A 12066-nucleotide genomic window follows, 5' to 3' on the forward strand; every position below is an offset into this window, starting at 1 on the left:
GGTGCTTCCTGGAGAAATCTTTGAACATGGAGGAAGAGGTTCCCATGCACCACACCCAGCAAGTCCCATGTACCATGCAGAGAGATCCATACCAACCATGGAGCACATCCCATGGACCACAGAGCAGGGCAGTGAATAACCCAGCAAAGATCCCAGACACCAGCAAGATCTGTGCAGAGACAGAGGATATTCCTCACACAACACAAATCCAGTTTATGTCACCAAGACCCTGGGTGCACGTGACGTGAACTATAGCACTCCAGGTGAAATGAAGCTCCTTTGTAGAACAGAGCAGACCCTTTCTAAATGGCATGTCCACCCCAAACAGCTCCCAGCTTAGCAGAGCACCAATGAAGAGGAAGACCTTGGCATTAACTCTGGAAATCCTTATTTGCATTCAGGCTCTGGCAATGAAAGGAGGGCGGGATGAGCAGAGGGTAGATAAGCCCACTGTGATTCTAATACATACAGCTTTTCTCATCCTCCCTGACAAGCTGGCTCCCCTGGTGAGCTATTATCCAACTCTTAACCTGAAGACTTTACCAGGCTCCAGAACCAGCAGCCTTGGCATCACCATGACCAAAGGAGGTCGTCCTCTAGATGAGGACATGACACAGCCCTTCTGATAATGCCAGCAGGGAAACTGGGGAGAATCCTTTCACTTGCACCTAGAGATGTAGCCAAGGAAGTATTCTTGGAGTGCATATTTTCTTCTTGCATTTGTGGATCGATCATTCAAAATTATGTGTAAGACATTGTGAGTGCCTCGAATTTTGAGACCTTAACCTATCCCAGACCCTGCAAACCTTGGCCACACTCCTTCAATGCCTACAGCTGTCACACGGGATGTTGCTCCAGAATGCAGCTGGGTGGATTCCTGCATGTTCACAGTTGGTGGATCCATGCAGATCATCTCGGAGGACCACTTCCTACAGCATGAACGAACGCTCACTCACACCTGTGGCTTTGTTCTCCTTCTCTTTGCATTGAGTTGCTTGAGATATTACCTGTGTATCTATTTTAAACCCCAAGAAATTCCTCTTTTTCCATCTTACTGTCTACATTGCTCTTCTATCACTGTTCATTTGCAATTTTAAGAACTCAGTATTCAAGCCACAGCTATTCCTCACTTTCAGGTGTTGCTTGAGGACTCTAGAGCCCTCCTCCCCCCAGCTCCGCCCTGCTCCCTTTGAGGCACCTCTGTCCCCTGTCTTATTGACACACCAGTTTTGCTGGCTGTGCCATCCTCAAGAGTGGGTTCCTCCCTAAAGTGCTTTGCTGTGTCCTCTCCCCTGAGCCCCAGGCTCCACACACCAAAACTTCATTGGATGCATGTTTTCTTCCAGGAAATGCAGTTACTCTAACACCAATGGTCCATCTCCCTGGTGTCCTCATTCCGTTTCACTGACAGTCCTCCTGCCACCCTCAGTAGATTATTATTATTTATTATTTATCAGCCACGACACTATACTCTGCTTCGCACAAGATATTAAAGAAGACACAATCCCTGCACTGAGTTTACAGCCAAGGACAGCAGAGGCCTGAACCAGACATTGCAGGAGGGAGCTGGGAGAAAAGGATTTACTGACAAGGTCCTGCCTCTGCCCTGGCAGTTGGGGGCGGGGACTGGCAAAGCCCTCCCCGGGCCAGCTCCTCCCAGTTCAGGCCCGGCAGCTTCCCACCTCCCCTTCCGCGCCCCTCCCCACTTTCCAGCCAGGCCCCAGGCCTCAGGCCTTTGCCTGGGGGAGTGGAGGGAGGGGAGAGGATGAGGATGGGGTCCTCATGCCATTACTTTCAGGCAGGGGTGGTGGGTTGGGGGGAGTAGATATTTCCTCTGAAACTCAAAACCAAGTGAGGGGGAGGTGGGGAGGAAGAGAGGTCAGGGAATAAAATACAGATCTGGAGAGTGACCAGGGGAAGGGAAGACAGGCTGAAGTGAAAGGTTCTGGCAAGATGGAAAAGCCCTCACTGGGGAGGGGAGGGGGGTCGCCACAGGCCTCCAGCCAAGCCTTTCCTATGAAAGTCGAAGTTAGGGTCTGTGTAGACAGCCTGTGTAGATGAGAGGGGGTGAGACTGAGAAGTCAGAGTACACAGTGAGAGAGAGCGCGCGCGAGAGAGAGCTGGGGTGGGGGCGTGGGGTCGGTGTAGACAGGAAAGGCTAGTGTGGCTCAAGTAGGGCTGTGTGGATTCCGGAGAGTCAGCGTGAAGAGGGAAGTTCGCGCACACCGAGGAGAGGCAGGGCAGACTCAGAGAGGGCTCCGGACGGGATTTGGATGGCTAGCCCTGGCCCTTCAGCGATGCGGACAATTCCTGCTCCTTCCCGCGGCTGCAGTGTCACAGCCAGGATGGAAGCTGAAAGACGATCGGACTTTTCCTTCTCAAACTTTTCTGCCAGTTTCCTCAGGTGTTGAGAGCAGACGGGGAGTCGCGTGGGTCCCGGCCCCCCAACCCGGGGCCGGCAGGGCCCAGAGGCCGGGCCGAGCAGTCCGGGCCACGCGCGCCGTGCGTCTGCCGGGCGCGGCGGTGCAGCCGGGCAAGCTGGGGGCCACCGCAGGGGGCGGGGGCGGCGGCCAGCCGGACGGACGAGCACACCCGCTAGCTGGCCGCCCCGGCCCGGCGCGCTGCGGCCGGGATCCCTCGGGCCCGGGGAGCAGCGCACGGTGCCCGGCCGGGGGGCCCCGCCTCCCCCGCCCGCCACCCCCGCCCACTCGGGCGCCCGTGATTGGCTCCGCCCGCCCCTGGCTGCGCGCCGAAGCCCGCCTCCCTCGCAGCTAAAGCAGACGGTACCCGGAGCGGAGCGAGCCAGAAGGGAGCATGGTCCCCGCGCCGCGGCCGCGCCAGCCCCCGCGCCGCCGCCGCCGTCCCCGCCACCGCGGATCTAGCCGCAGCTCCAGCTCCGGCAGCGGCCCCGGCTCCGCAGCGCCCGCCCGCAGCCCCGGCGGTCGCCGCGTCTGAGCGCAGCCCCCGCCCGGAGCCCGAGACCCGAGCCCGGAGCCAGCCCCAGCCCCGCGGCCGCCGCGGCTGCGGGGAGAGGGCGGGGGCGATGCTGCCGGAGCCGCCGCCGCCGCCGCCGCCTCGATGAGAGCCGCGCCGCACCGCGCATAGCCGCACAGGCTGACAAGCAGAAGGACCGACTTCCCTCTCCCGGGCATCCTCCCTGGGCTGCCGGGAGGCGGCGGCGGCGGAGGAGGAGGAGGAGGAAAAGGGGGAGAAGGCGCAGAGCAGGAACGCGAGGAGGTGGACCTGGATCCGTTTCTCCCGGCCAGGACCCGAGCGGCCCCAGCTACTGCCACCCGCCGGCGCCGTCCCCTATCCATCAGCCCTCCTGCGCCCACCCGCGACCCCGGGCTCTCTGCGCGTCGGGCTGGGGCCGGAGCGGCGCAGCCGGAGGTAAGAGCCGGGCTGGGCTGGGGCGCTTAGGATGCGGCGCCGGAGACCCAGGGTCCTGGCGGCTGCGCGGGGCCGGACCGGGCGTGGGAGCGGGGCCCGGAACCCGGAACGCTGGGCTCGGCTCCCGCGGCGGCGGCGGCGGCGGCGGCGGCAGGAGCCTCCCGCGTCTGGACTCGCAGGCTGCAGGAGCCCCTGCGCCTGCGCTGCTCCAGGGGGAAAAAGGGGGGAAAAACTTCCTGCCCCCGGGTGTGTATGCACGGGGGCTGCCTGGGGCCACTGTCGCGGTGATCGGAGGTGCTGGAAACGAGTGTGACCCCCCAAGCCGGGGCGGTCCCCCTGCTGGGCCCGGTGGCGCGCGCCCCTCTCCGGGCCCCCTTTCCCTGAGCGGCCCAGGGCCCCGGCCAGGCTGGGGGTCCGAGGCACTGGAGGGCTGGCGCCCGGGGGTGGCCTCGCGCCCTGCCCTTTGGGGAGGTACACGCCTCTGTGCAGCGAAAAGCCAGGTTGGGGTTTCTGCCCCCTCGCGTCCTCAGATCCCGCATTTGGGGACCAGGTCTCTTCACTCAATCCCAAGTAACTTTCGAGGTAGAGGATCTTGAAAACCGTCGAGAGGGAACCCGCACAGACCTTGTTGTGACCCACACACACACTTCCCTTGACACCTTGTGGGTGCCAGCGGGAGTGGGGTGGAAAGGAGAGCTTAGGGGGATGGCGAAGGGGCGAGGAACTGGTGTCGGGTGGGGAGGGGTTGTTTATGTGTGGGATAGTGTGGACCAGGAGCTGTGTAGTATGGGAGCGTGAACGCGCGCCCCGATTGCCGCGGGGATGCCGGGTGGCCGAGGGCTCACGTCCCGGTCTCCGTGGCCTGGAGTGGGCCGAGAGCGCTGGGGTTATCTGCGGTCGCGGCGCGGGTGCCCGCGCTGGGCAGCGTCGGCCCCGGGCCCGGAGGGAGGGGCGTGCTCGCCCGGGGCCGGAGCGCGGAGCCGAGAGCCCGGGTGGGTCGGAGACAGCTCCCGGGGCAAGTCGCCTCTACGTTGGCTAGGGAAGGCGGGGACGCGCTGCCTGCCTGCGGCCAGCCGTCTCGGAGGAGGGGGTGGCGGCAAAACGCGAGTCTCAGATGCCTGGGTCTGCCCGCTGAGAAGCCAGTTGTCGTCCCTGGGCTCTGGAACCGAACGACCGACTCGGTCAGTTGGCAGGTCCTCCTGTGGGTCCCCAGGGATGCGGCTGGGTGAGGAGCTGCCGCCGCCGCTGCCTTCCCTGCCGCTCTGCAAACGTTCTTCCTCCCTCCCCGCCGTGCTTGCGCCGCGGCGCGCCCCGGGCGAGTCGTGGACGCAGGTATTTATGTAGCATTAGGCGAGACCTCAGCGCTGGAGGGACCAGACCATTGAGGACGCCGAGCTGCTGCTGCCTGCGAAACTTCCACTTGGTCAGCTCAGGGACAACCCGGCTCCACTGCAACATACTTCAGCCTCTCACCAGCCGAGCAACACTGGGACTCGGACTTCTCTTGCAGTGACAGATCTGTCCTGATTACAGCTGTATTTATCCCAGTTTCCGTCTCTTTAAAGTCATCTGTCTAGTCATTACAGAGTTTCTTCCCTTGCCGTGTGGTCTTATCAGTAACTCAGCCTTGGAAGGGCAGATTTAAGGAATTATTTCATTTGAGGATGAATGACAGCAGATTGAATTAGCCTACCTAATTCCTGATTTTTTTAATTATGGGGAGGAGGTGTAGAGCTAACTTTTTAATTTTGGGGGGTGGTGATGAACAGTTTTATAGATTGTTCATTCTGACACTTAGAGAAAACATGTCCAGTGAACACAGGTGAATACTTTAAAGGCGGGTTGGCATGTGTTTGATTAGTCACATAGTCTGGGTGTTTGTACAGGTATGGAGCTGTGTGCTCCTGATGAATAGTCTCCGTCCCATACATTGTTCTGGAGTATGCTTGATTTATCACCCTGCTATAAATCAGGGAATTGCTAGCATATGTGCCCTTATACTCTATATGAATTTAATGGCATTTAAATTGGTTTATGGGCTGGTGCATTTAACCAATTTTAATAACTTTTCTGCACAAACACCTTATAAACCATATTTGACTATGATTAAGAAAAACATTTTCTTCTGTTCATTCTCTCCATTTCTGTTGCAGTTATAGAAATTTATAGGTCTCCAACTTTCATTTGCAAGCAACAATCCAAACGAAATACCTAGCGTTTTACTGAAATAAAATATCCTATGGTAGCCATGGTAACAAATAGATTAAGGGTTATTGGTTTTCATCTGTGTGTGATGGGGGGGTGGGGACCTAATGTTGTGTCTTTTTAATTATGTTTCTAATGAGTAGTGGTCATACTTCAAGTACTCAGTGTGGGAGATAAGTGAAACTGAGAATTGAGTTTGGTGAGAGGTTTATTGGAACAAAGACTAGGAAAGCCCAAGAGAATGACTTCTGCTAACTGCAGCTCCTCATACCCAGAAAGCAAATGGATAAAACCTTTTTTGTTTTTCAAGTAGATGAGAATTGAGTCAGTCCCTTTAAGATTGGAAAATGTATTTTGCTTATAAGGTATTACCAAAGGAACCTTTAAATCCAGCCCGTTTTCTAGGAAGAAACATATTTGAAGTGTGGATGTTGGTGTGGATTGAGTATCACCGTTGTTATCAACACCTGTCTGTCTAAGGGAGGCATATCATTAGTCTACTCAAATCTTGCTTATTTCAATATTCATGCATTTCCATGGTGATCCATTCATTTTTGTTTACTTAGTCAACCTTATAAATCTTTGGCATCAATTTCGGTTGTGCCATCTTTTTATTTCTTTCATTTATCAATTGATTTGGCTGCAAATTATTCCCAGTTTTAGGTGTTTCCTTTTTTTTTCTCCTAGTTTACAACTTTATTCCCAGCTACACACAGATATAAAGGGGTTAATTTTTTTTAATCAACTCAAATAACACCACTGATGCTAATGTAGTTTTTTAGCATCTCATTTGTGTGTGTGTGTGTGTGTGTGTGTGTGTGTGTGTGTGCGTGCATGGGTTATTTTTTTCTTCCAGCAGGCTTGCTGTAAAGCATTCTCACTTTTTGACCTGGAGACATCAGTTCAGTCCAGCAGAATTGACTAAAGTTTTTCCTTCTTTCCTTCTTTTCTTCTTCTTTCCTTCCTTCCTTTTTTCTTCCTTCCTTCCTTCCTTTTTTCCCCCCAGCCCCATTGTGGTTCAAGGGTTTTTTGTGTCTTCTGCTATATCTGGCTCAGAGAGACGTCAATACTGTGTATTAGAGCTGGCCTGTCCTTCTAGGATCTTTTCTCTTCTAGTGGTGGACAAAGCCAGAAGGTTCCGGAACATCAGAGGATTTGTCCACTACAATATGCATTTAGTCATGGCATATAGTGCCCCTCGGATCATAGTAACATTGTAAGTCCACTGAACAGACAGTTTTACTTAAATGCGAGTGATGATTTTGCTCACCCGCTTTCAACTTTGCTTTCTAATGATGCAGTCCCATGCTAATCACAACCCTGTATATTTCAGAAATATCAAGGCAAGCATTAGCACGCTCCTGACTTATTAGGATCGGGCAAAGTAATTGGAACATTTAAGTTCAAAGTCAGATGAAGAAATGGAATTATAACCAACCTTGTGATTCTATAATGTCAACTAAGTGCCTACTTGGGAGTAGGAGGAGAAAGTAATGCCGTGAATAAGAAATCCAGCCCTTAGTTGTAGTGAATGAGGATAAGGCAAGGCAGTTAGTATGTAAGAGGACTGGAGAACAAGAAATACCTTTGTGGACAGGTAAATCATATGTTCTCCCACTGTGCTGGACACATAGGCACAAATGTTTAGAAACTGGTAAAATATTTTTAGTTGGTGCAGAAAATAGTCATTTGTTATTACTCAAGAAATCTAGGGTCATCTCTTGATATGCTAACAAATTAATACTTTCATGTGAAGTAAATTTTACTATAGAAAATGGTCTTAATAATTTTGGTTAAGAAGAAAAAGCATGTCAGAATTCCTCACCTGCACCTTGGATCAAAAATTCTGAAATGAGGACCACTCTGAAAGCAAACTCTGTGGTTCTTCCTACAGCAGCTACACAATTGCTCTCCCAGCATCCAAGGTCAGAAAAGTAGTCTGTACTTTCTTCAAGGAAACCACTTGAAAACAGGAAAACTGAAACTGCAAATTAAGATGAGGCAAGTTGATCACTAGAAGTAGCAACAGAATTCTTTGTGAAATGAACTTTATTGTTTGGGAGCATTTCCACCTTTCAGGTGGGAAGGGGAAGATTCCTCATTTTCTGCAAAAAAGGGTATATGCATGGAATCCAAATGGTTCAGAGACTCTTGACATTTTAGCCACACGTGATGACCCAGAAGCTGGAACAAGAACAGCCAAGCATGGTTATGGTGGGGATTCATTCTGAGCAAAGAAAACGGTTCCCAGGACATTTAAAGGCTATCAGTTGCCTCATAGGTGTCTATTTTTATAATTTACATATAGATTTTTGAAATTTTTAAATCATGGAACATTTTAAGGATATATATACACATACATATATGCAAATATATATACACATAAATATATATTCTACCACTTTATTTTTTAATTGTTTAAAAAACATAATATGAAATTTACCACCTTTACCATTTTTAAGTGTACAGTCAGTAATGTTACTATGCACATTGTTGTGCAACGGATCTCCAGAACTTGTTCATCAGGCAAAACTGAAACTCTATACCTGCTAAACGTCAAGTCTCCATTTCCACCTCCCCTAGCCCTGGCTACCACCATTCTACTTTCTGTTTCTATCCAGTTGACTACTTTAGATCCCTCATGTGGGTGGAATCATACAGTATTTGTCCTTTTGTGACTGGCATGTTATACTGAGCATAATGTTTTCAGGGTTCCTCACATGTTGTCACATGTGACAAAATTTCCTTCCTTTTTAAGGCTGAATAATATTCCATTGTATGTATATACCAAATTTTGTTTATCCATCTACCCATTGATGGAAAGTTGGGTTGCTTCCACATTTTAGCTCTTGGGGGTAATGTTGCTATGAACATGAGTGTGCTCATGTTCGAAATCCTGCTTTCAATTCTTTTGGATATATACCCAGAAGTGGGATTGCTGTATTCGGCCACTTCTAATGCTAACAAATCACATAGGTCTTCTGTTGAAGAGACTTGGTGAGAATGCAGTCAAGCAGAATACCACCCAATAAAGAATGCAGTTGATGTTACTGACATTTGTTCTTCCTTTTCTTTGTGTGCATTTCCTCCCACGTCTCTCCGATCTCTCACACTTTGCTTTGGGGGCGTGCCTGAGTTGCTGCAATATTGCAGAGCAGTTGCAAGCACCAGTTTCGTGTCAGAGTTGAAGCCCAGTCTCTGGTGTCTACTAGCTGCGTGACCTTGGAAAGATCCTCCATCTCACCAAGACTCCGTTTTCTTTTATGAAAATGGAGGGAACAATGGTGGCTGTCTTAGGATGGCTGGGAGGGTGAAAAGAGATAACCCCGGCAACTCCTGTCACAATGACCTAGGGAAGTGCTCCGGAAAGGAGAGCTTAGGCAAAAAAGCTGTGTCAGAAGAGGCAGCAGCAACCCGGAGAGATCTCAGAAACTGTAGCTGCCTGTTAAATCCTGTTAAATTTCAATCATAGACATGTTAATGGTACATCAGAGTGTGTGTGTATATTGTATTCTATGAGTCTCGTTATCAGTACTTATTCTGAAAAGCACAAGAGATTTGCATCACAATTCCAAGAGTTAAAAATATCCTTGAGATGATTTGATGTATGAACTTCTAATTCCATTTTTAGTATCATAATTTTAGAGTTGATGTGGATTGTAGAGGTCAGCTAATCTACCTATTATTCAATCAGCAAGCCTTTATCAAGCCCCAATAATATAATAATAATAACAGTTATGGCTGCCCACTCTATCTTAGTACTTTACTATATATATATCATCTCTAATCTTCCTAGCAATGCTGCAAGGTAGGATTATCCACATTTTACAAATGAAGATGAGGCTCAGAGATCAACTGGTCCAAGGCCACAAACCTAGTCACATTGTGCTGCTGGATTTGAACACAGACCCCCATGCACATGTGCGTGTGTGTATATGTATGTCTTGCTTTTTCCAATGTATGTGCACCACTTCACACTGCCTGTTATGTGCCAGGTACTGTGTTATCTGTGCCAATTAACATTTTATATAAAAATAGTTCTATTAGAAGGAATGTGAGCTCAAATAAGCATAGTAATCAGGTCTGATCTGATCAACATTCATCATGCTTTTTGGATTGTCCACCTGCTTCTGTGTACTCCGGTTCCTGGAAGGCTAATGAGAAAAACTTTTAGATGCTTGAATGGCATCTGTTTCCATATTGAGCCAGGGTAGTAAATAAATAGCAAATCAAAGAGTTAAAACAATGTAAAAAGGGTCCATCCAGAACCACTGAAGGCTGACCTAGACTTGTTTGTTTTTGCATGCCTGATCCTAGCACAGCGCCCAGCACAAAACTCTTCAGTAAAAATGCTTGCCTGGAAAAATTTATGTCCAGAGAAGGTGTCACGTAACAGACATCAAAGCCAATTTTTTGGATTTTCTTTTCACTCAGTGGCTGTGTAGTTACATGTTCATGGTTTGTCATTGTGTGGAATTTTTGATGCTATATTTGGGCGTATATCTATTAAATATGCTTGTTGATGAATTCTAACTAATCTAGATGGAATCTTCTGGGATTTATGACTTGAGACTTTGAAGACTAATTTTCTCTTGGAGCTTCATCATCCCAGGGATAACCTGAATCTATTTGGTGCTTTCGAGAGTCCACATACAGTCTGTCCTTCAAAACATGCTTAACTTGCAAAGTGTTGTCCCCTCTCCAATTTTTAAATTTGTGGTAACTCACAAAGGCATTATTTTAAAGAAAAAGAAAACACCTAGAAATCACAGAGACAGTTACGGAAGGGCAATAGCACTGTATTTTCCAACTTCTTCTGTTCTATTTTTACTCTTTATATTAGTTTTTTCTGGAGATGGGTGCAAATAGAGCCTCGAGCACACACCACAAAAATGTGTTTGCCTCCTGTTTTAACTCTTCCAACCCCCATTCAGCCAAGGAGTGGCTTCTCAGTGTGAGCAAGGCACAGTGGCTGTGCCAGGGATCAGACCTGCGGTGGAGTGACCACACGGAAAGTGCCAGGGAGAGTTGTCCTGGTGTTGGCACGGGCCACTCCCTGGTGCCCATCTGTCCAGCTCTGCTGCCTGCCTTTCCTTCCTCCTAGGCTTGCTTCTACCCCAAAGTCAGAATCAGGCGTGAAGCTTCCTTTTTCTTAAGGCTTCCCCGCAAAGCTCTCAGAAGCGGTTGAGGGGTGTGGGTGGTGACGGAAGAGCATACAGGAGGACTCTGTATCTCTGTTTTGTGAAAAGCAAATGCCAGTCAAAGACTGAGGCCAAATTGGAGACCTTACAATTGCCAGAACATACCTGTTTTCCTTCTAGTCATTTAGTAACATTATGAGAAGTGATGAGGAACGAATGGTGGAACTTAGATTTTTTTTTTTAAACAATCTTACCTTTTCTTTTCATATCTTCTAGCTTTAAGCATTTGCTTTTAGATCAAAACTGCAGCTGAACTTAGCCTCCCAAGGAACTTTAATGACATGTATTCAGCTCCCGGAGCTTCTGAATGAGTATAGATCCAGTAACTGTTTACTGAAAAGGCACAATGCATCCTGTCCTGCGGCATCTCACTTGTTGCTCACCCTGTGACATGGTGGCGTTGTTCCCATTTTGCAGATGAGGAGAGAGACAAAGCATTTGCCCAAGGTCAGGTCGACAAACGTGGGTGCCAGGCCGTGGTGGGTGCGGCTGGGTTAAAAGGGGGAACAAGCCTGTCCCCCAGACATCTGCCCCCCCCATGCAGAAGCGGGAGGGGGGAGTCAATATTCCCTTTTGTATAATATGAATTGCTTGTTAGAATAACAGAATAGTCATGTGTTCAGCCACATTGCTCACCATTTAGCATAGTTGGCATAAGAACTTGAGGTCCAGTGAATTTTCTTTTAAGGTGTGAAATAAATCAAAGAACCAGAGACTCACCAGTATCATTTCAAGTATCTCCACACTTAAACTTACTGCCCTCATCTTGGTAAATGGAGCAACAGTTCAATTCTGAGTTTACCGCTGAGGCTCAGGTCTAACTGACTTCTTGTCTTTGTGATCAGAAGGCTTCCGGGGGTGCCCTGACTCAAACGTGTGAAGATTAACTATTGGAGGGTTTAATCAGTTCTCACTGGTGCAGTGCATTGAACAGTGCCAGGCATATGCCAAACCACAGAAACGTCAGATTTCTGGACTCATCTTGGGGATCATTGTCCTTGAAGGCAAGGACTGTCTTTGTCTTTTAGCCTTGGACCTGGCACGTGTCGGCTACTCACCGTGTAGATGCTCTGAGCTCAATGAAGTATGGTGAGGTGACAGGGGGAGAAGACAGGGCCCCGACTGGGAGAGCACCCAGTCTGACTAGGAAGCCCATGCACAATGAGTGGTCCAGTCCAGGAATTTCCTGGGAATTTCTGAGAGATAGTCTGGAGCAGGGAGAACTGGTCATGAATGCTGCTGTGGCCATGACCCCATGGGTCACTCAGTT

At 49.5% G+C, this 12066-nt stretch overlaps 1 protein-coding gene across 1 annotated transcript in view; it reads left to right on the forward strand.

The window, feature by feature from the left end:
• The first annotated feature begins 2814 nt into the window (after nt 1-2814).
• KLHL29 (kelch like family member 29) overlaps nt 2815-12066 on the forward strand; it is a 286460-nt gene continuing 277208 nt past the window's right edge. Inside the window, exons 1-2 of the mRNA XM_045550613.1 lie at nt 2815-2949; nt 3106-3390. Of these exons, the coding sequence (XP_045406569.1) occupies nt 2815-2949; nt 3106-3390 (420 nt within the window). The remainder of the gene's footprint in view (nt 2950-3105; nt 3391-12066) is intronic.

This window comes from Lemur catta, chromosome 4, assembly GCF_020740605.2.
Source record: "Lemur catta isolate mLemCat1 chromosome 4, mLemCat1.pri, whole genome shotgun sequence".
Taxonomy (NCBI): domain Eukaryota; kingdom Metazoa; phylum Chordata; class Mammalia; order Primates; family Lemuridae; genus Lemur; species Lemur catta.